Genomic DNA, 23,461 nt, shown 5'->3' on the forward strand with positions numbered 1-23,461 from the left:
ATTTCCTGGAGGAAAGCAGACACCAATAGGCCAAGTCCCGTTGCCATGGAAATTTAGAGTTAAAAGGGATTTGCATCCAGTTACATAGCCAGCTCATTTCCATGTGAATAAAGACTGTCCTTTGACAGAGTACTATTTGATGGTATTTTCATAATCTCTTCCCACAGTTTTGAGTTTTAATCAACCCCTTGTTCACCTCTGTCACTTGTCTTCAAATGGTGGTGGTTCAGAGCCAGGGAGACCACTAAATGGGATCTGCGGGCCCAGCATATGTGTGCTTTTGCAAATGGTGACACACAGAAGTCCTTTAAATTACACAGGAGAACTCTTCCAATTCTTTGGATCCTGATAGCAGCACAAACATTTGGGAAGGCACAGGTTTAATCCCTGCAGTACTACTAGCTGTACTGCAGCTGACAGTTGTTGCTGCTGTGTCAAGAGTAGCAGCACACAATGTCCTACTGCTGCTTAATGGAGATTTTGGAGCAGCATTTTATACTTCTTCCATACCACAGAAGACTGGTATCACAGTGCTCTCTTTAGTTACTTGGAAAACAGACTTAGCCTTTAAATTGTCATTTAAATTGCATCTTCCTAACAGAAAAACAATTCTTAGAGGTTAGTGGTTTGATAAATCTCACACTGTGATTTCTACTGTGGTTTTATACACGAAGACTGATATTTTGGTCATAACAACTTTAAGCTGTTATCAAACTATAACGAAGTGTGAAAAAAAAAGTTGTGATTTATAACTGTTGAATACATTGCATTATCTTTGGACAAACACAAGCAGGAAAAACAGACTGAAGAAGTGCACTTGACCTAAGGTGAATTGTGCAGTACGTGTGCTTAGTATGGGTGTACTGAAGGTCCTGTGTTATCCAAAAAGGACAATGGCCAAGGTCACTGTAGTATGAGACCATGAGAATTTTTTTTTAAATAGAATTTTTGGGATGGAGTGCACAGTTAGGATGCTGTAATGTATCATGGCAGCAAAATTACAGATACAAGCTTAACAGAGTAATATATGTAGCTGTCAGGAATTACACTTAATGCATTAACCCATGTGGCTATGAGATGCTAAAAAAAAATAAATTAGCAATATTCCATTTTATTAAAGTGTACGGCTCTTCAGAACTTCTTCACAACTGATATTACTAGACCCTACACACCACCCTGCTCATGACTGCAAGGAAATAAAGTAACAGCGTTCATTTTAAAAATAAGGAGAATAACTCAATCTCTTGGCATTTGCTTAAACAAAACTCTTTTGCTGTACTAAACAGATCAGAAATTAACCTAGCAAAGATAAGGACAATAATAGTATCTATTTAATCTCAGCCTAATTTGCCATTCAATGTTAAGTCTACTACAAATCAAGATAGAAAGCTGCCTGAAGCATTCATTTATTTTAGGTCAACAAAAGGAAGGCTTATCTCCAAAAATCTGCTTCCAATTCCTTCTCTCTTCAAAATAAAAGTATGCTCCCCGCTCACAAGAGGAACGAAAGTACCTGAAGTAAGATGCATAGAATACTTACACATTTAATACCCAAAAAATCTTGCACCATTTCTGTGTTTCAGAGAACAAGTTGAATCAAAATAGCCATCTGACAGGATCCCACAGGGATGAAAGCAGAAACACCTACTTAAATCTTGTATCCTTTAATCAGGAAACAGTCTGTTAGGACCAGACAGCATTTCCCTGCTCTGTTTGATGCTTATGCAGACACACAGCTGATCTGATGTACTTCATTCAGTTGCAGTAACCATAGATATTTACTTTTTATTATTTTCTTTTGTCAGTTCTCCAACTTCTTGATGTGCAGCTTTTAAATAGCTTCCAAACCCCACACCGCTGTCCTCCAGAGAAGGACAAAATAAAGACAACATACCAAGTCACCTCTTCCAGGTATCTCTTGCAGGGACACTGAAAAACGGCTCAAAAGGCTCAACTTGTCACAAAGCTTAGTTTAATTTGACAATCATCATAAGGCATCCATGTAAATTAAAAATTCCAACCAGGGTCACATACATTCTCCCACAAAATAAAACGTGTTAAAACAGAGGCCTGGGATTCCAAGATGCTAGTGGTTACTGGGCTTGGCCAGGCTGCCGCTGCTGGCAGAGGGGTCCAGGAGACGCAGCACCAACAGTGGCAACGCAGGAAGCGGAAGGTCAGCTTGTACAAATCTCTTTCAATGGAACAACACACGAAAAGGAAAGAGATTTGTACAGAAAATATCATTCTCCATCCCTTCTGGGAAAACAAAACAGAACAAAAAAGGTAATCCCGTTCACGGAGCAAAGAGCAGAACCTGGAGTTCTGAAGCCCAGCAATGCTGAGGGCCCATTTTTGAAAACTAATGAAGCACTAAAGAGGCCTGAGTTCATTATTGCTTTATCCCAGTTCAGCCCAGGCTAAGGCTATGGTGAAGTCCAAATGAATTTAAAGCCAGAAAATGCAAAACCAGTAACAGCACCTAGGTCCCCATCCACGCATGGGTGTAAACAGATTCTTTTGGTGATATCTCCCAAATTTCCCCTCTCCCTGTGCTATGCAGATCCCCATAGCAGTGCTAAAATTTGCACTAAAGTTTATAACAGATTATCTCTCACGTCTCCATTAGCTGAGCCTCTTCCAAGTGTTTCGCCTTTTAGTCAAACTAGTCCTCTATCCTGCTGATATGTCAGCTCAGAGGTGCTTGCTGGGAGCTCACCAAGAGGCACACAGTTATCCGTGCTTAAAAGAAAGGGGCACGGAGTCCAAGAACCATCACCTGTACTGTGTAACATAGCCAGCACTGCTTCACCCTCAGCGCTTTGGAGACCAAACAGCATAGATGAGAAAGTCTCTCCATCCTGCAGGCCTGGCCAGGGATCAAGAGAAACAGCACGCTGTGTGAATGAAATGGCATCTTGCCACCACCACGAGTCAGAAAACAGACTCGAGTAAAGTGAGGCTTTAAATTTTCACATCAAAAAAGAGTGCTTCCCTCAGACTATCATATGACAGGGCAACTGTTATTCAGGCAAATGTTATGCAAGGCAGCAAAATTTGAGCATGGATATCTCCAGGGTTGACTTCCAGCCCCAACATATGCTAGGGATCTTTTAAAAAATTAAATTAAGGGTCCTGTTAATTTTTTCCAAAAGGACAGAATAGAAAACACACGGTGTATCTGATGAATGCATGTGCTACACATGCTAAGACACTAACAAAGGTTGCAGCTAGACTTGTCAAAACAGTCAAAAAAAGATTTAGGCATCCAGCTAGTACCAGAATTGATGGCATTTGGGCACCTCATCTGACTTTTTTTTGAAAATTCAAGCCTACACATTTCTTTATTGCTTGTCCCATTGAGTGCAAAGGGAAAACTGTGGGGTTAACTATGGAAGGATTTCAAATCCATCATAAGGTTCCCCTGGTCTTTTATATATATAAAGCATTATTATTATTTAGCCACTTGGAGTAGGGAAATGGGGGAAAAAAGGAGCTATTTAAAATTAGTTTCTTAATCATTTGAGCATTAGTCCCCTACCTCCAAAATCACAATACCTCTGTCACAGTAAGGAGCATAACATGAAAACACATCTGCTGCCACTGAGAATTCCTGAGTGTCTTCTTTGCAGAACTTCAGTCCAAATGTCAGGATATTGGCAGCTTGACACACATACACTCCCCGGCAACATATACACAGCAAGTAGGACATGCCTCAGTGGCTTCAGACAAAACAGAAAAGAAAGAAGGAAAAAAAAACACAAACAAACAAAAACCACAACCTCGGAGAAAACATCCAGAAGAGCCTCAGGAAAGAGAACTATCCACCTTCCCTGAAGAAGTAACTGCCCAGGAGTCCCTGCCTGGTATAAACCTAATCAAAACATCCAACCCACAGCTGAAGGAGATCTCTGAAGCCTGGCAGTGTCACATGCTGGATATTTGAAGGCACATTTCCTTTGTGTTTTGTGAGAGAAATCCAGTTACAGCAACACACTGCAGCTGCAGGGCTGAGGAAAAGGAGGCGACACTTGGTATCTTCCCTCTGTTCCTGTCCCCATTTTCAAGCTTCATGGCTGACACGAGCTGGTGATCTAAGCAGACACATTAACATCCCTGAGTGAAATGGCACCGTTTGTGGCCTCTGAGACTTTGTCCTCAAGCACCATTGCTGGTGTGTCTGTAGCGCCTGCTGTAGTGTCTATGGCAGGAAGTGGATTTAAGCCCTGTGATAAGATCTGTTGGATGGTTTTCCGTAAATTGGGGTGCAGCTGTTTTTGGGTCTGGTAAAAAACTTCTAAGGCAAAAGACTTGAGTGTGCCAGTGCAAAGGTCCTCATAAAGTGGAATTGTGTACATCCGAGACATCTGCAAAAAAGGAAAACTGGATAATACCACTCTAACAGAAGTCAAGAGGTTCAGCTCTTCTACAGCTATACTCCAACAGCCCTAAATGAATTCAGGTTGAAGACAAGCAACACATTTCTTCAAAAGATAGCTGAGTCTATTCTAGATAAGTTTAATGCAAAGTTTTATGTGAATGATAATCAAAAACCACTTGCTCTCCACAACTGAGCTATTTCAACACAAATAACAGAGCTACTTAAAAGGCCAAGGAGAAGAGGCCACAGCGAACACATGCATTAACCTTTTGCTCCTGCACGATAAAAACCACTGAAAGGAATTTGATGAGCCCTAGCCTTGCTTGAAGTGTAAATATTCAAACAATCACATGATTTAGTATTGTGAAAATTTCTGCTCTGGAAAAGCCAGGGCTGCTGTAAAGCAATGCAAAAATGCACTGGGCAGAGCTGGGACAAGGGTATGAGTTAGGCTAGAAAAGCACAGACTATCTGTAGGCATTTCAGATTACATCTGCCCGTTCCTCCCCACCCGCTAGCAGGTGAGCCATGCTCGGCCCCTTCGCTACACACCTGGTCTACACTTGGCCAGGAAGCAGAAGTTCCAAGGTCTTTCACGTCGCATGTCTCATGCACATGTCTCATGCACTGAGAGGTGCAGTGATTTTAATCCAGCACTTAGTACCTGGTTTTCCAAGAAGCGACGAACTTTGTAAAGGTCTGGGTAGTAGTCATTGCGGACTACAATCTGCAACCAGCGGATGCGGATTTCTGCGTTCATGGAGTCCAGCTGAGAGGAGTAACACTCCGAAAGCTTTTTTATCACCTCTGAAGAGAGCACATACACAGAGGAAAAAACTATGACCTGTTTTGTCAAGTTCGAGGGTCATCGGACAATAATGAATGGTAAGATCAAGGTGGGGTGGGGCTCTTTAGAATTCAATTTGTCATTCCAGGAATGCTCTTCTGCTTCCCTTACAGAGTACTCACCATGTGGCAGCGGTGACCCATCCAGCAACCTGTCCAAGAAAAGCACGGTTTGGAACGTTCTCCATTTAGTGAGGTCAACGCTGCTGGCGGCAGCAGCAGAGTCCAGAGGCTCAGTGGTCCAGAGTTTGAAGAGCGTCTCCACCGGTCTGGTCAGACTGGATCCCTGAGATAAGTCCGGCTCAGCTAACGGAGGTCCTGTAGCGTTGAGCCAACGTTCAAACTCCAGTCCTGGAATGAGGAGCACCAAAAATGTCGAGCAGGAGTCTCTGCAGATGGCTTGGCTGTCTCAAGGTTCAGGACTGCTTCTAGCACGGTTAAGAGAGGTTCTAACAATAGCAAATCAGACCAACCCGTAGTTACAGTGACATAACAGTCCTAGCAGTCTCATCAGGCTAGCCTACGCTACATCTGGAAGAGGGCCAGCAACACCTCTGCCAAATTTAACCACGAGTCTTCTAGAGCTCAGCGTTGCAGTAAGTAAATAAAAGAGACACACATGCTCTTAAGACAGACAGGCCAACAAGTATCTATGATCAAATTATGTTCTAACGTAAGATTTTCTGTGCATTTCTCATTCCCAGAATTTTGAGGAATACTGAAGAACATGGGGAAAATCTGCTTCATTAAAAAAGGAGGTGAGGGTTGACTGAACCCCCCTCCTGCCCATCAGCAAGAAAAAGTAATTTTAAATGTGTTTATACAATCAATAACTAAACCCAAACCAAGTTTCTCCACAAACGGCAGAGCTAACAGAGCTTGGTTTCCCAAAGAGCTCTTCCCCATTACCCTCTACCACCTCAGCACTTTCCTAACCCTTGGCAATACTTCTAGTTCCACACCATCTACCCTAAAACTCCCCGCTCCCGCAGCCCCTGAGTACTAGTCAGGCAATAGTTGCCACATGTTGTGGTTACCTCACTAGCCAACCAGTTGGCCAAATTAAACAAAAAACTGCTTAGCTCATGCTGCAGCTTTTCCCACAGTAAGATCACTCGTGTTCACCTCTCTGCTGCCAGTTTTCACAAAGACCATTGGACCTCAGCGTTATAAAGAGCTGTACTCTACTGCCAGTTTGGTTTAAACTTACCACTGGGTTCAATAATTACTTACAAGGAAGGATACACAGCAGAATAATGTAAGTCTCAGTTCTTTAAGCAAGCAGTCTAGCAAGCACCTAGTAGACTACAGACCTTTATAAATCCACCAACAGATATAAGGAGAAGATTTTAAAGGAGGATGAAATCTTATCAAAGAGATTATATATTCGTGAATGACTTTGCAAAACATTACAGTTCACAAAGCACGTTTTCTGTATTTAAATTAAATTTCAAAGTATGGTCGCCTTTTCCTTGCATTTAAGTATTTGTTATTCTCGTATGCACTGATCACTCAGCAATGTGAAAAGATGAGCTGAGAAACCACTGAGGACCACTCAGACAATTAATGCCAAAATTGTAAGCCATATAAGACATTCTCATTCCCAGCACAGAGGGGGTTGACAGTAAGTCATCACAGCCATTTGTACCCCAAACCTCTGGCTGTTGCCAAAGTGTTTTGTTTGCCTCAACCTTAGCATTTGCTTACATGTCCTCCAAGCCAAGCACAAAATTTATTATCCAGACTTTTTACATTTTTTTACAGTTAACTAACTAAACTCCATCCTACCTGCTTTGCTCTCAACACATTGCTCTTTCAGCTCTGGAAAAAAATTCAGGAAGGAATCCAGAAGATCTTGAGCCACAACACTGGTAAATTTGTACTTCTCAATGTAGGCCTGAAACAGTAAAAAGGATGAATTATGGTGAGGAGAAAGATAGCTTCTTTTTGTTAAATAACCACTATATACAATTAAAAAAAAAAAAAAAAAAAAAAAAGATAAGTGAGGACAAGTACTTGGAAGGGTGAATGACAGTTTAAAAAGTACATATAATAATAAGCACAAAAAATACTTTCCACCTCCCTCCCAAATAAGGAAAGCACCATAACAATAATAAAAAAAAAAAAAAAAAAAAAAAGGTAGCTGCAAAGACATTGACAGCTGAGTTTGGGGTTTGTGGTTTTGTTTTTTTTTTTTCTGATACAATCATAAATACATTAACATATCAAAGGCAGGAAGGTTTCCTCATGTTCACACAAGTGAAAAGTTAGAACAGCTGGCTACTGTCTGATTCACTAAGATTATGGACTAAATCATACTTATGTAACTATACATGAAAAAAAGATCGAATGGGGCATGGTTGGGAAGGAGTTGAATAAAATGTATGCATCGAAAAGAGAAAAGCAATGAGCTGTGTCACTTTTCAAAAACAGATCAATAGCTCACATAAGTATTACAAATGTGTTCCGAGACAACAAACTTGCCCCAATATAGGAAACAATGCCCTTTGCAATTCTGACCGGAAAAAAAAAAAAGAAGCTGATATCTTTTAGTAGCGAATGATGTCACATCTTTCCAGTCATTGATAATCTGTGCTGAACAGCTTTCTAATTATTTGGAGCACAGGAAGGAGGTAACAAAAATAAATAGCTACTTTGTATTTGGCACCTCCTAAACTCACAATCTGAGATGAAAGAAGAGCATGAGCACATTCACTTATGAGAATCAAGAAAAACCTGTTAATCATCTAGGATGGCAGAAGGGGCCACCCACTCCTCCATCTCAGACACCCTTGCATTCATTACCCCTATCAATTAGCCACAGTAACAAAACATGGAAAAAAAAGCAGCTATAAATCTTAAGAGAAACATATGTATATGCACACTAACTCTTAGGAAGGAGTCAAAGTGTCTTGGGTCACCACAGAGCTGGGACAGGTAGTAAACAAAGCAGTAGCCTTTCTCATAGGTGAAGAGGTTCATTAAATTACTAGGATTTACACCTGAAAGGAGAAACAACAACGTTATAAGACACTATGCAATGAGAACACAAATTCCAACTGGTCTAAATGTCTCTACTCCTCAGCGATCTCAGAGTAAATACGCAGTGACTTAAAAACAGAACAAGCCTGATCTCAGTACATTTAATTTACGGCAGTAAATTAACAGAAGCAGTCCAAGTGTACAGGCTGGAAAAAAAAAAAAAGCAATTATTGTAAGCTAGGTATTAATTCCACATGAAACAAGTCACTTCAAATTAGAGGACTAAAAAACTTTTTTTTTCCCAGTGTCAAGCTCGGGTTTCATCACCGTGCTACACATTTTCAAATATATCAATGTAAAGTAAGCACTACTTGTTCCTTTTCTGACACTTCCAATGCAGTTTTCCATTCCATTCGGTTCCGATAATACCTCTACTTGCATTTTAGGTTGGCCTGCGTATCATCTAGACTAAAGACTGCTTCACATCCCCAGCGATCAGGACAAAACTCAAGAACTATCAGTACTGCACTCCATCACCATTTATCTATCTCAGGTGATAATCAAACAGCCTCTAAACGTCAGTGCATAACTCACTCAGGAGACCAAGTATATGTTTATCTGTATGCTTATGCATGCACATGCAGTTCTTACACAAACACACAAAAAGCAGAAGATTTAATAGCACAGAATTAGATGTTTCCAAGTATTTTCCATTACAAACTATTTAATTTTACAGCTTCAGAAGCTCAAAGCCCTGAAGCTTTCAAGGCAGAAGTTTTTCATACTTGGTTTCTGCCCAGTGAATCTGTTCTGTTTAAGAACAGAACAGTCTTTACAAAGATGAGTTAACCAATTTTGAAGAAAACCTCAATTTATGTTTCTTTATTTACATTTAGATTGGTTTACAAGACAGTCTTTTTTTTTTTTTTTCTTTTAAATACCTTTTAGTATTCCCTTTCTTTCCCTTTTATATGCTAAAAGGAATACTAAAGGTATTCCCTTTAGAAAGGGAAGACTAAAAACTAGTGTTCTTTGGGCCTGTATTCCAGCATCCAGCAAAATATCCAGACATTTTGCATAGCAGCTTCAGCCACAAGCAATACCTGGCTCCAGTTTAACCTGAAGCTTGCTGACCGGGTTGTCTTCTCCGAGGAGCTTCATCTGTCTGTGGAGAGCATCAAGGCGGAACGCAGTCTCCAGGCATGTGAAGGCAGCTCCTGCCCCAGACAGAAACCCATTAGTTGTGGGACAGTGACTGCAGAACTAGCACACACGCAAAGTAAAGGTGACTGGAGGTGTAAGAGACAACAGCAGTACAGAATCACAGTAATCTAACGTCATAGGAACTTGCGTGAAAAATTCCTTGCAATTTGTAACAAAAGTCAGAGCCTAAACCAGTACATTTACTCATTTTGATTACGCAGAAAGCTGAACTGAAAAATAAAGCAGCATGCTTTAAAACGATGCTGAAGTTTAAAGCCCTGACACCACCTTATCAGCCCTTGCAAGATGAGCAGAAGAGCATTGGAATATCTACTGTATTGGTAACTATCAAGGAGTGACCAAGTGCTACAAAAAAGTAACGTCACGGGTAGAACAGTAGATATATAATTCCATATCCAGTGCCAAGAATATTACTGAATGAATGATATTACTGAGTGAATGTCACCTCCTGGGTGAAAACAGAAAAGGATTAGATTTAGCTAGCATATTAAAGATCCCGTGGATCTTTCTGAAGCTTTATTTAGCACCCTAGCCATATTGTATCATACAGTTTTCACCTTCCACTCAGCAGGACTTCTTTTATAGCTGCAGCAGGGTAGGCTACTCTTCTATCTAGCCGCAACGTAGAGCATTCCATGCTTTCATGCCAAACTAGCTGCATTACACTGGCAAGTCAAGAAATCTTTCCTATGCCTTTGCAGATGTGTAACGCTGTGGAAAATAGATTCTCACATTCAGCAGATACTTAACATCTAGGGCCATTAACACTTTAGCTTTCTTTCCTAAATCTTAACTTCCACAACAGTGCTCGTTATGTAGATTCAATCTCAAAGTCTCAGCGTATACATAGGAATCTGATATAAACACAATGAGAATTAAGAACCAGGACAATTCTGGAAGACAGATGAATCTACACTAGCAGAGAAAGGGGGTGGATGTGCTTCACAGGAGAAAACAAGAATCCTGCAGGACAGCTAGTATTTAAGGCAATTACTTCAAGCTGCAAACAGGGAGGAGGATTAAGCAAGATCCAAGAGGTGTGGTGGTCATTGGACTCCAATTTCTGTAAACAATGTCATTACGAAAACGCCTTTTTATTAACCGCAGAAGATATGCCAGAAATGATGTCAGAAATGGCAAGATTTAGATCAGAGGTTTGTCCTTGAAACAAAACAGAATGCAAAAAGAGCTTTTTAAGGAGCAGCGCAAGGAAAGGCATTTCTTACTTTCCTAAACAACTGCTTCTTGGAACAACCAATCCTAAATTTCAAGAGACTACAAACAAGGACCTTGTCTTAGTTCAGAAAGATGGACTAAGATGGGACAGAGAAAGAGGTCAGCATCTTATGACCAATTCGTATCATTGCCATGTGTTATATAACATGACATGTTAGAACAGTCGTAGCCACTGAGAGTTACTGAGCATAAAACAGCTTTTAAAGACAGACACTGCACATAGCAACATCTCCATAGATGCTAAGATGTAAATCTTGCTGCCAAGATTTACAGAGAAAAAAATAAAAGCAATAGGAATGTTTTATTACTTATATATTCTAAGTACAGTACCATACAATTGACCCATGAAATTTGCTGATAAAAGTGGCCAAAGGTGAGGCTCTATGGATCTACACAAAGCCTCAAACAGACAGCTCTGTAGGTATATATTTTCTTTGATAAGGGCTATTACCTCACTCTTTCCAGCAGTAGCTAACTACTAACTGACCAGAATTAAACATACTGGTTTAGAGGACAGTTACCATAATAAATTTTTTTACTTCTCTGATGTAACCGCTGCTCACCTTGGTCTGACAGGCGAACCCCTGCCTGGTACACAACGGCAGTGCCAAAGTTCCTACAGATCTCCTTCAAGCCTTGTGCTAACACACACCTCATCCAAAGTTCCTGTTACTGTATCAAGTATTTATTCATCCCAAAGCCAAGAAAACCTCAGACTGTAAGCATCCAAGATGTTCAAAGCAAAGTTTGGGCCACTTATGTTCCAGAATAACAACAAAATACAGTTCCCAACAGCTTTTTGAGCTCCCAAGGCAAATATTTCATTCAGCCAGTTCTCAATTATTAGTTAGACACATCACAAAGAAAAACATCTCTGCAGCTATACCATAGGTCTCGGTGGTGATCCGTCGCTGCGCGTATGTGGCCAGCCCCTCGCTCAGCCACATCTCCTCCCACGTAGCATTGGTGACTGCATTTCCAAACCAGCTGTGGGCAACTTCGTGAATGACATCAATGATTAAGAACTCATCGCTCTCCAGAATGGAAGAAATGATGAAAGTCAGGCATGGGTTTTCCATGGCAACAATGGGGAAGGATGGAGGAAGAAAAACAATGTCATATCTAAAATTACAGAGAGAGAGGAGAGAAAAGAGAAAGGAAAAAGAGAGGTAAATTGCAGCTATTTCAAAAGACGTACACACAAACATATTTTCCCCCTTACAGAAAGCTCTGAGAGTTTTTGTGATTCCAGGAACCAGCTTTCTAAACCAGAGATGCCGAATTCTTCTGATCAGGGAATCACAGACTTTGATTTTGTTGACCAAAAAGCTGCTCAAGTTTGGACATAAGGCTAGAGAGTCTTTCCACGTGCAGCAGATCCTGCACTTCCCAGAAGCATTATGCTCCCTTCACACATGCAAACTCATCACAAGTTGTGTATCTGATAGCCAGAACCACTATGTTTACATACACTACCCACATATACAAATAAATCTTTACCCCAGAGGCTTCCAGGAAAGAGAGAGCTTGGGAAGCTGCTGAGTGAATGAGCTGATTTCACGTGCCTGCGGTGTCAGCAAAGTGACACTAGTCCCTCTGCTTCAGAACATAACAATACTATTTGTTTTGTTTCCTGATTTTCTTCACCAATGAACAGCACTGGCACACGACTCTGGGTCTTGTTCTCAGACCATTTCAAACAACATTTGGTGGGTTAACAACAACACTTTCTTCCTGATTACCTTTAGTGAATAAATATAGGAAGCCTTTGTAAACATCTTCAGTTCAAAGAATGAAAATATTCTCTCGAAAACACTTTCTTTTAATGCACAGCACAGCTTAACTTCATAAACTATTGATGTTATTTTTTGGGGCTAAGACTCTCAATAAGTCTGTAATGAGTGAGGTTTTCAGCATCCTCAGGATTACATTACAGTACTTTCCTGGGAGTTACTAAACTCACCTCCCCCAAATATATGGCCCGTACAGACTCTCTGCAGCAGTCAACCAGCGCTCCACCATGCCAGAAAGCTTGCTGATGGCTGTTGGCAGCAGGCAAGGCTCTGCCCACACTCTGCTCCTGTCAGAAAACAGAAAACATCAGGTGATACTTTAACAAACTGAATTATCTCTTAGAAAGAATAGCCTGCCTTCTCACCAGGTTTCCATTTAAGGTCATAGTGCTAAAAGGTCTCACATCAAACTGAGGCCTTCCTAGGTCAACTGTCTCTGGATACATGGTAAAAGATGATCAAAGATCCCTTAAAACACCTTAAGGCAATGAAGCAAGTAGCTGCAATGGTTACTGGGGACAATAGGAAACATTTATGGAAGAGGAAAATACCTTTCTGAGCACAATGCCATGAAGTTCTTTACACCCAGCTAAAAGCTCAAGCTCTGAATGCTCACAGCTTATGGCCCCCACCATTCCCTTACTGATGACTTAAAGAATTTACTGAATGTAATGTGAAGCACATTACACAGAGCCACAAAAGGAAAAATCAGCTTGCTGTAAATCTTACCTTGGACCTATGTCTGCATGTATAAGGTCTCCTGCCACCAGGGCCACCAGATAGGCAGGAACAGGGTATTCCATGTAAAACTGATAGACACCTTCGTCTTCTAAGTAGGTGCTTTGAGTGGCACTCATCAACACCTGCATGCCTGCTGGAGCCTGAAAGACCAACATCACACGCACCAACTGACTAAATGGCCAAGGCCGAAGATCTCATTGTTTTTAATGTACGTCTTTTTTTGTTATAGAACAGAAAATCAATCATTTAGAAAACATGGAAAATAAAAGATTTCTGTGGGGCTTTTTTTGTACCACAATCTACACATGCCATGAAAACATACCAACCAAAAATATTACTGCTCTTATATTTCATGGGTACTTAGGCCAACTGTATGCCTGCCCCAAAAGTGCCCACGTATCAAATGATGCCGTCTACAAAAAATGCAACGTTATTTGATGCTGCTTTCATAAAACTGTGTTTTTTCCTTTTGAGAATCAATTAAATACAGTTGGGTATTATCATCAGTAACCACTCTTGGAAGCAACAAACCAAATTCTCTCATTACCCATGTCATGGTTACTCTTTCAGTGTGGAGTACTGGGAATGAAAGACTTCAGCGTGACAGGCAGAGTTGCTTTGTGGCAGTACTCTGACTCTATTTCAAGAACCAGAACATGGGATCTAAAAAATCCCCTATTTTTTATAATATGTAATGTCATAATGTATATTTTATATCATATATACAAGCACAACGTCACAATGCTTTCACAAGTTAAGAGCAGCTAATTGCTCCACTAACTATTTTACCAAATTGTCCCTTACCTTGACAGTAGCTGAATAAGTGCATTTCACTGCTGGTGTGTCAAAGCAGGGGAAGAAAGAGCGGTTACACACCGAGTGGCCCTGCGTGAAGACAAATGGCTTGGCATTGCCATACGTCAGTTCTGGATCCAGCCACCAGATCTGTTGGAACATGATGTGAAGAAGAGATGAGGGAAGAGAAAAAAAAAAAAAAAAAAAAAAATCACACGGCTGAACTGTCAGGAAACAAAATCTGAAATCAAGAGGATTGTGGTGGAGGAGAAGCTCCCCAGCTGTTTGACTCCCCAGATGCATGCCTAGCACAGGGCACGTTTCCATTTCTAACAGAACAGCTTTCTACCACTGTTTATTTGCCATGGCTGCTCAGAGTAGTTTCTCACTGTGTCAGTTGCACACTGAGTAGTATCAGGGAACACTGAGTCTTCCAGCCATTCACTGTTCCTGTTATATTGATTTGCTTGGTTAATAACAAGTCCCTAGCAAACAGCCACACCGCCCGCTTCTCAGAGGGAGTGCCCTGAGTACCTTCGTGTTGTCGTTCAACATCAACAGGAATAGTAGGGGCCAGGTAGTGCAAGCAAAAAAATAAAATCAAATAAATAAAAAAAACTGAGGCTGAACAGTGTACACAACATTATCTCTGACCCTGACACTGCCCTGCTGGCTGAAGCATCAAACATTTTGACACTATGGGAAAGAGTCAGTATATGTAAGAAACATCTGGTCAATGACACTGGAGGCCTCTTTCTACAGAGTGGATAAGGAGATTCTGGGTGGTCACACACACAAAAAAAAAAACCTCCACTGAGCATGTCAATTTTCAGTATCAAACAGCAAATAAATCATGAGTCAGACCCCAGCGAATCATTAGAACATGTTAAGAACGATATGAAAAAGCGCAGTTATTTGCCTTTTGGGTTTTTCCATTTCAAATGTAATGTTTATGCTTTCGCATGCTCCCTGCCTCCAACTTTGAAGTGTAAGAACAATTTTAAATAAGGATTTTCTTGTAATCCTAGAACTCTGGAGCTGAACTTTTACGGAAAATATCAAATATTGTGAAACTTGCAATAAAGTTGGAACCACTTGAAGTCTTGGGAACAGTCAAGCGCAAGGAATAAAGCTTCTGAGTCTGCTGAATGCTCAGATCAAAGCAACCAATAAATCTGAATTCAGGGAACAGCAGTTAGTGCAGACACTGGTTCATTTCTGGTCATCAAGAGAATGAAATGAAGTACTTACAGAAGAGAAGTCCATGTATTATGTGCTCTGATTTTAATGGCATATTACAATTCTGTCTCCTAGTTAACCTCTCTGTTTTCTGGAAGGCAAAGTTTTCTCTCTCCCCTTCTGTCCTGTAAGATTATTCTTTGTTATCTTGTACCTTGCCTTTTGAATCTTCTATACTGATGCAAACATGCTGCTCTCCCAAATTATCCACTTCAGCAGAACCCCAGGGGACCAGGGAAAGGCAAGGCAAGGCAAGATGCTGTCAGCAGCATTCATTTATTCATATAGAGCTTCACACTTCCACTGCTAAATGTGGAAGCGCGTATTTTTGGGCAGGAGGCATTACAAAATGCAAAACTATCTAAAAGTAAAATTAATCTCAGAGCAGCAGTCTCATCTTGGGATTTATGATCACCCCTTCTGTTTCAAGCCTGTTGGGCTAGAGAGGTGGCTGTGTGCAGCCTGGCTGCTCCTGTTATCAAGGGCTGTGCGACTCTTCACATCCGTGTGCTGTGTTTTGGTGGATCACCGGCCAAATCCTGAGGCTGTGGCTGAGGTGTGCTTCACAGCTCCTGCTTCCCACTCCATGGGTACCTACATGCCATGGCAATGAGGATCTTCTCTGCGATACAACACTGTGGAACTGGGAACAGCTATTCCAGAAGGCATTTCAGGACAAACGCCTCATTAAAACCCATAGTTTGAAACTAAAAGCTTCCCCCACCAGGGGGGAATCCAGGAAGGAGCCTCAGAAAATAAATTTTTAAAGAGCTGTCCTGATGTCAACTTCTACAAACGCTCCTCCTATCGGCTATTTGTGTGCTCGTATCACAAAAAGCCTGACTTACAATGTTGGCCTTGCTGAAGAGCCTCACCTTCAAAAGGTTTTGCTTCCTCTGCTTTTTGAGAGACTGTAAAGGCTAACAGAGAAAAGAGGGAGATAAGACACCACTAGAACTAAGCTATAACACTAGAGTAGGGTGGAAAAAAGGTTGACAGGCAATGTCTTTAGGGCAGAGAGAGATAAGGGGAAGTTCCCCTGACCAGCGCAGGAAGAAAACATAAGCAGGAAGCAAAGGGGAACTGAGAAGTTAATTCTTGTTTACAAGAAACTCCATAAATTAATGACAAGTTCTTTTCAACTAGTCTCCCTTTATTTGACATTTGGTTGAAGTTAAATGAAGCACCAGCCCCACAGGCCAAAAGGAAAAAACGTTTGCAGAGGATGAAGTATTTTTTTCCCCTGTTTCCTAATGTCTGCAGCCACACGGCAATCCTCCGTCTCTCTTTCCAGATGCACTTGGAACAATGATGAAAGTTATCCTGAAACAATATAAATAGATCTGTAATATAAATAGACCAGGCTGTGCTGCAGGACAGAGGCAGGACAGGGGGAAAATGAGCAGAAGCAGCTCCCAGAAAGGAGCGCAGGCAGCAGGGCACTGCTGGGGGCAGGGAGCTGGAGCAGGGTATGGGGCAGAGTGTTATACACAACCCCATTTACTCTACATCCAAATTTTCCCTGTGCTCCCCTTAGGAAAATTAAGTGACAGCATCACAGCGCTCACCACCTTTACCTAGCTTCTCATCTGTACAGCAGAGAGGCTGCTTCACTCGTTAAAGCTGTTCTTATGGAGCATTTCATGTAACAGCTGCAGCCTGGATCCTCTGCCCAACAGAGGCTGCGGGCAGAGGGTTTCCCCCTGCCCACACACTGCAGAGTAGCTCATGGTTCTTAATGCCAGAACGGAGCAGGGCTTGCTTGTAAGGCTCTTGTGGAAAGGACAGCACTGGTGTTAATGTGTGCACTGCAAAATAGGAGGTATAGCAGAGTGGGTACGAGACAGGCACAGATTTTTGTCTAGGGAACGAAAATCTTACAAAAGACTATCCGTAGGACCGAGAAGTAAGGTTGAGTGAAAAGAAGGGAAGGAAGAGCTGAACTGCTCTCCCTGATACACCTGAGCATCATGCCTTCAGCCTACACCATGAGATACACGGTGTTCATGACGGTCTTGCTTCTGAAACGAAAAGGTGACGTCCAGAGCATACGGCTTCCAACAGCACAGGGAGCTGGAACGCCCTGCGAAAGGCAGCTTTAATCTCTCAGCTGTCTCCCAGTGTCCATCAAACACCCAGAGCTCTTGGCTCCTTCCTCCACACGAGGAATAATGGGACAGTCAACTAACATATCCAGATGGCTCAAAGCGAGCATATCAAGGCAACAGGTTTCCAATTTTAAACAGGCTACTGTCTGTCCTGGCAACCTCACTGCCAACACGCCCGGGCTGCACTGAAACATGAATTTACTGCTTTATAGGTCCCAGGAGCACACTAAAGTCCTGCAGAAAATAAACACCGACACAAAAAGATTATACTCAGAGAAAGGCCATGGAAAATAGAACTTTGGAAAGAGGGAGGTCTAATGTTGTGAAGCTGCAAAGAGAAAAGGGACCACAAGGAAACACCCTAGGGATGAGAATAAGTGAGCTCACCCTCACCCATAGGGGTTACTCACACCCATCTCTTAAAGGCTAGGCTGAAAAACAGCAGTGACAGACAGCACCACCACCATACCAAGTGACTGTGGTGCTAAAAAGATAGCTCAAAAGAAACATGAGGGGCTGGAACAGGTGCTGCTTGAGGACAAATATTTCACCAGCCAAAATCTACAATAGAGAGGAAGCTAGGAAATGTGGTACAATTTGTGTCAGAAGCGCAGGCTAGCCTAAAATAAAAGCATCTGTTCAAGAGGAGGAAAGTGTGTTATCACGCACTACGGGAGGTATGGCTCAGCCAGACTGAGGATGATCACAGAGCACACAGCAACATCAAATTAGTTTTAGAGCCTTCCTACCCTAAGTAAGGCATAGAGCAGACAAAACAAATCTTGAAAAATAAAATTAAAGAGCAGGATTTTCTGAGTGTACTGTGGGCCCTGAAAGACATCTCCTATGTATCTCTTCGGAGCACAGGCACTACAGCACAGTGCTGTGGAAGGAAGTACCAAGACACTGCTCCAGAGGTGAAAGGGAATGCTATCCTCAGGTACAAGTGGGTTAGAATTTGAAGTGCACTCGATTTTCATCTCATTTTTCCATGTTAGGGAAGGGCCAGCATGCTAAAAGGTCAACATATTACAGAAGGAAGCTTCTGTCAATAAAATCCTTCACATACAACTCACTGTCCAGAGCGAGGCAACACACTAAGCCTACCCAGACAATTAAGGATTAAGTTACTCTCTCAAGTTTCAGTCTAGGACTAAAATCAGATCCGAAGAAGATCCATCAAACTTGTTCTCTCCAGCAACATGTTCCTTTTTGTAAAGTTGTGGCCTAGTACATACTTGCTCCTGGATTACGTTGCATGCTGGCAACACACTCAGTTCTTGATAAACAAATTGCAATAGTCAGATATATCTCTGCATGTACTCATTTTGACCAATGCAACAGCAACACCAAACCAGCAGGCTGATAGCCTGTCCTGCTAGGTAAGACAGAGGCTTCCAAGCTGCAAGACCCTCATAAAGCCATTCCTTTTGGAAATAGGTTTTGATCATATGGACCACGAATATTTCTCACTAGATTTCAAACCAGTACAGACTACAGAGCAACAAAAAAGGCTGCCGTTTCAGTGATAACTTGTCTATTTTCATTGTCATAACTTCCCAAAAACACAAGATGTGCCAGACAGCAGCTAAAAGGCCAGGAGCGAGGCGCTTCTGAACACTGGGGGACTCAAACAAGGGAGAGAATTCACAAAACCTCCTGATTCTGAAGAAGAGACAAACCCAGGGACAGGCAAGCACCTCGCATGGCCCCGTTGGGCCACTCCTCATTCCTTGTCCAGGGGTGACCTGGAGGAACGAGCAGCATCTCCCTCCACACCTCCAGCACCACCATGGCCGGTGAGAATGCAAACCTGTGGGTGCAAGGCCTGACTCTGTAGGCATCTAGCAAAAACTAATACAAAAACCACCACAGGAAGACTTAGCTGCAGGTTACACGGGACGTGGTTTAGCAGGTGACATTGGCAGCAGGGTGATGGTTGGACCTGATGATGTTGGAGCTCTTTCCTAGCCTGGCCCAGATGTTGTTGGAGCTCTTTCCTAGCCTTAATGAAACGAGGTGTCCTGACGAACTCAGACAAGAGTTCAAGGAGGGGGAGAAGAGAGTTATAAGAACAGCGAAGCCCCCGCTATGGGGAGCAGGGCTTCTCCCTGGCCTCCCCACCACCCTTTTCCCCCAGGGGGGACCCCGTTACTCACAGCAGGGCCGTCGGCCGTGGTGTATCGGACGATGACCTGGAAGGGCTGGTGGGGCTGGAGGGCAGCGGGCAGCGAGAGCGTGAGGGCCGAGCCGTAGTCGGTGAAGGGATCCACTCTGAAACCCAACGGGCAGGCGGCGGCCGGAGGCTGAGCGAAGACGGGCAACGGCGGAGGGGGCTCGACGGCGGGCGGGGGGCTACCGGGAGGGTCCCCGAGGGGATCCCCGGGGGGAGCGGCGATGCAGGGAGCCGAGAGGAAGGTGGCGGTGGCCGGAGGGTTGGCGGAGCAGGGAGGCGGCGGCGGAGGGCAGGGAGGCGGCGGAGGCGGCGGTGGAGGCGGCGGAGGAGGAGGCGGCGGAGCCGGGGAGGCCTCGGAGGGGGAGAAGGAGAAGGAGCAGGGCGCTTCTCCGAGCGGAGCCCGGCGGTAGGAGGCCGAGAGGACCCTCAGGGCCGGGTGGACGTCCAGCACCAGGGAGCTGGGCTGGGGGCGCAGGGCGCAGAGCTCCAGCACCAGGCAGCCCGCCAGCGCCCGCGCCTCGGGCCGCAGCTCCAGCCCCAGGTGCAGGTGGCGGAGGCCGAAGAGCTGCGAGCTGGAAGCCGAAGCCACGTCCGGGGGAGGCTCGGGAGGAGGCTCGGGAGGTGCCGGTGGAGCCTCCGGACCGGCGGCGGAACCTTTGCGGCAGCAGCAAAGGCCGGGAGGCCGCGGAGCCGGAGCCGCCATGGAGCGGTGGAGGAGGAGGAAGAGGAGGAAGAAGAAGAAGGAGAAGAAGGAGGAGGAGGAGGAGGAGGCCGGTGCTATGTGAAATCCATGGGCAGGGCGGGCAGGGGGGGGAGGCACAGCGGCCGGAGAGACCGGGGCGGGGAAGGGAAGGGAAAGGAAGGGAAGGGAGGGGAAGGGAAGGGGCCGAGGGGAGCGCGCAGGGCCCGGGCCCGGAGCTGGCGGAGCTGGGGCTCGGCCGCCGGGCGGCGAGGAGCCGGCGGGGGGCGCCCGAGGCCGGCCCCGCCCCGGACACCGGCTGCGTGCGCACCGGGGGGGCCCCACAGCACCCACAGCACCCCCGGGATGCCCCCCACCAAGCCCCAGCCCCGGCGGTTCGGCCCCCCCCGCCCTGCTCTCCCGTGGGTGCTGCCTCTTGGACACCCCCCGGTGCCGGCCCCAGCCCCCCGTGGGTCTCCCCCCGCACCTCCTCCCTTTTTTTTGCCCCCCTTTTGCAGCCAGGTCCCAGCTCGGCCAAGCCCCGCTGCCCTCTTCCCCAGCCCTGCTGCTCCAGGCAGGCAGGCACACGCCACCCGCTGCTGCTTTCCTAAATTGGAGAGGCCATGCTGTGCTTTTTTTTTTTTATACAACCGCTTGATTTTGTGTGTATGGAGGGACTGAGCTGGAAGGAAGGGTGCTGCTGGCACCGTGCAGCCCAAGAGTGGCATACAGGAGCTCAGCCTGGCCCCGCATATTGCTCCGTATATTATTTCCACTCTGCCTACCTCAGCCACCCCCCCGCTGAATCTCCAAGGCATGTCTTTGGATGACACAGGAACATTTATTACATGGTTGTGGGTTTAACGAACCCGTAGTGGTGCATTCTAAAAGCCTCCCAAGCCTTACAGTAGTGACAGCAGCATTACATCATGTTCCAGTTGAGTGTCCATTCACGTCATACTCGGGGGGTAACTGTGGCACCAGCACAACGCGGCTGCCACCTCCAGCTGAAGCAAGGGCAAAACAAATCACAGAATTATCCCAGACCTACGTGAAGCTGGGACTATGAAGAAAACCTTTGTGATTGGTCATAGTAAAACACACTATGGTTGCAGTAAAAAAACAAGGCAACATTCAGAAAAGTTCTTTGGCTGATAAGGGCACTGCAACTACCCTGCATCTTTTCATTATATTCTTCTGAAGCATCTTCAAGAAGCAATTTTGTCCTCACCCAGTCCCTTTTTAAAAGGAACTTTTTGTCCTGACATTTTTACTCCACATCCTCCTCTTGTAAAGCAAATTTTCTGCACTTACCCTTTCTTCTTGCTACCTTTCTCCTCATCTCATTCATACAATTCGCCTTTTAAAATAATTGAGCTTTCTCCTTTTTTTTCGTCCCCAGCAATGTTCTAAGACTGCCTGATCTCCTCTGGGTTCCATCCAGGGGCAGTATACAGACCAAAGCCCCAGCCCCTCTGGATCTGACCGTATATGACCTTCACCATAGGGAATGGTGAAGCTCCCTAGGCATTCAAACTGGCACAACTTCGGGGCCTGACTTGGGACTCAATTATACCAGTCTAATTGCACATTAATGCCACTGGGCAATTTTAGAAAACTCCTACCTCCATTTTGATTGACATCGCAAACAAGCACAGTGCTCCCACTCAGGCGAGATCAGACAAGCAGAAACACATCCTAAGAGTTTCTAAACTTAGGATAATGAATCAGGATCTGTTGCACTCGCTTGTGTCTGAACAAAATGGATGCAACTAAATTCCCAAGGCCCATACAGCAAACACGAAAATTATTTGAAGTAAATCTCTCTGAAGTCACCTATCTGTTGGTCTTGGGCCATGTCCTTTGCTATGTAAGAAGGATGTGTTATCTTCGTGCTATTTTGGGTAAGATCCCTTTAAGGAAATTCCCAGTCCCGGTCCTACAGTCTCATTCTGCTCCTTGCAGGGTGAAATCTCTGGGGTATCACACTACACATTCTAATGCAGGACCCGATTTCTGAAAGTTCCCATCATCAACAACCCCTCGTAGAACACTTCAAAAGAGATATTTCGGTCTCGTTGTAAATACCGGTGTTTCTTCTTTCCATGTCAGTGACAGGGCTCTGGGCCAGGTTTCAGCTTGCTCCTATGGTTCAGGACGAAAGCCAGTAAAATTTACTGCTACCCAAACGAGAAGCAATACTTCCGTACTATCTGTGAGACAAGTGCCAAACGAAGCAGTTAAGAGATTACAGCAGAAAGAATGTTTCTTCTGGCAGTTTATCTCCTTATATCTAACGTAACAATGCTGGGACTAAGGTTTAATGACACAGCTGAGCTAATCCCTGCTGTCCACATGTCACCATTTGCCTGCTCCATTGCAGACACTTGTTTAATATCTCGAGCTATTTCAGCTCACTGAAGCAGCAAAAAAGTATTCACCATTTTAGGAGAGCATGACTGGTAAGCAGCAGTTCGATGCAATGAATCCTGAGCACGGTTTCCTCTCATAGCTAAGCTAGTGTGATAGTTAGCACCTACTAAAACGAGCAGCCCCGCTTCGCCTCCCTTCCAGGTGTGCCTTGCTGTCTCCTCCTTTGTACAGCATTCCTGCTTTTGGAAGGTGAACTTTCTGCAAGTTAGCTTTCTGAACTGGCTCACTGCTGGACCAGGCAAGAGCCAGTGCTGGCATCGACAAAGTTGGAGGAACTCCCAGCCTGGAAGAAGAAGGAGGACAAGATCAGGATGGCTCCTTGTGCCCAGACTGCCAATAGCTCAGCCTTAGCTGCAAAACGAAGTCACACTTTGACCCCAGTGGCACTTGAACAGTTGGTACGTTAACCCTTTTTTTCTTTTTTTTTTTTTTTTCTTTTTTTTTTTTTTACTCAAGGCAAATACCAAAGTTCATGGGGGTAGAGTCAGTTCTGCAGGGCCCAAGACAACACAGCTGCAAATGACAACTGACCGAAGTTCTAACCAGTCTTAGGCAGAAACATTCCATGCTCTCTCCCCCTTAATGTATTCAGCTTTCATCTTCATGTTGTACCCAAATCTACTTTTAGGAAAGAAGCAGGGCATTACCTCTGTGGCCCTGCACCCCTGCTCCCTCCAGCTTGTTTTTGTCTTTAACTTCCTAGTCAGAAAAGAACACCCCCCTCCACTTAGCTAGGTGCTCTTTGGAGAGAGATCCATTACCCGTCCCTTTGAATTGAGGCACACCGAGTAAAACAGTGGCCAGCACCTGCCACAGAGTAAGCTTGGT

At 44.3% G+C, this 23,461-nt stretch overlaps 2 protein-coding genes across 5 annotated transcripts in view; both read right to left on the reverse strand.

Moving 5' to 3' along the window:
* Nucleotides 1-1,111: 1,111 nt before the first annotated feature.
* RNPEPL1 (arginyl aminopeptidase like 1) lies at nt 1,112-20,357 on the reverse strand. Of its 2 annotated transcripts, none has more exons than XM_082767525.1 (11): nt 19,505-20,355; nt 14,008-14,148; nt 13,192-13,343; nt 12,633-12,749; nt 11,556-11,791; nt 9,313-9,426; nt 8,117-8,229; nt 7,016-7,124; nt 5,351-5,578; nt 5,046-5,188; nt 1,112-4,367 (listed from the first exon to the last, which is right to left on the reverse strand). In XM_082767525.1, the coding sequence occupies exons 1-11, from the start codon at nt 20,222-20,224 to the stop codon at nt 4,095-4,097; spliced, it is 2,346 nt and encodes a 781-aa protein (XP_082623651.1). In that variant the 5' UTR covers nt 20,225-20,355; the 3' UTR covers nt 1,112-4,094. The 2 variants fall into 2 exon arrangements, 1 of the variants encoding a protein (XP_082623651.1); XR_014318140.1 differs by having other exon boundaries at nt 4,231-4,367; nt 4,934-5,188; nt 19,505-20,357.
* Nucleotides 20,358-21,016: 659 nt separating this feature from the next.
* Nucleotides 21,017-23,461, reverse strand: part of ABCC5 (ATP binding cassette subfamily C member 5) — a 43,593-nt gene continuing 41,148 nt past the window's right edge. Inside the window, exon 27 of one of the 3 annotated variants that reach the window (XM_082767523.1) lies at nt 21,017-22,916. In XM_082767523.1, coding sequence (XP_082623649.1) covers nt 22,857-22,916 — 60 coding nt within the window. In that variant the 3' untranslated portion in view covers nt 21,017-22,856. The remainder of the gene's footprint in view (nt 22,917-23,461) is intronic. The other 2 variants (XM_082767519.1, XM_082767520.1) reach the window with 2 other exon arrangements.

The sequence above is a fragment of the Aythya marila genome, assembly GCF_965140915.1.
Source record: "Aythya marila genome assembly, chromosome: 9".
NCBI lineage: Eukaryota > Metazoa > Chordata > Aves > Anseriformes > Anatidae > Aythya > Aythya marila.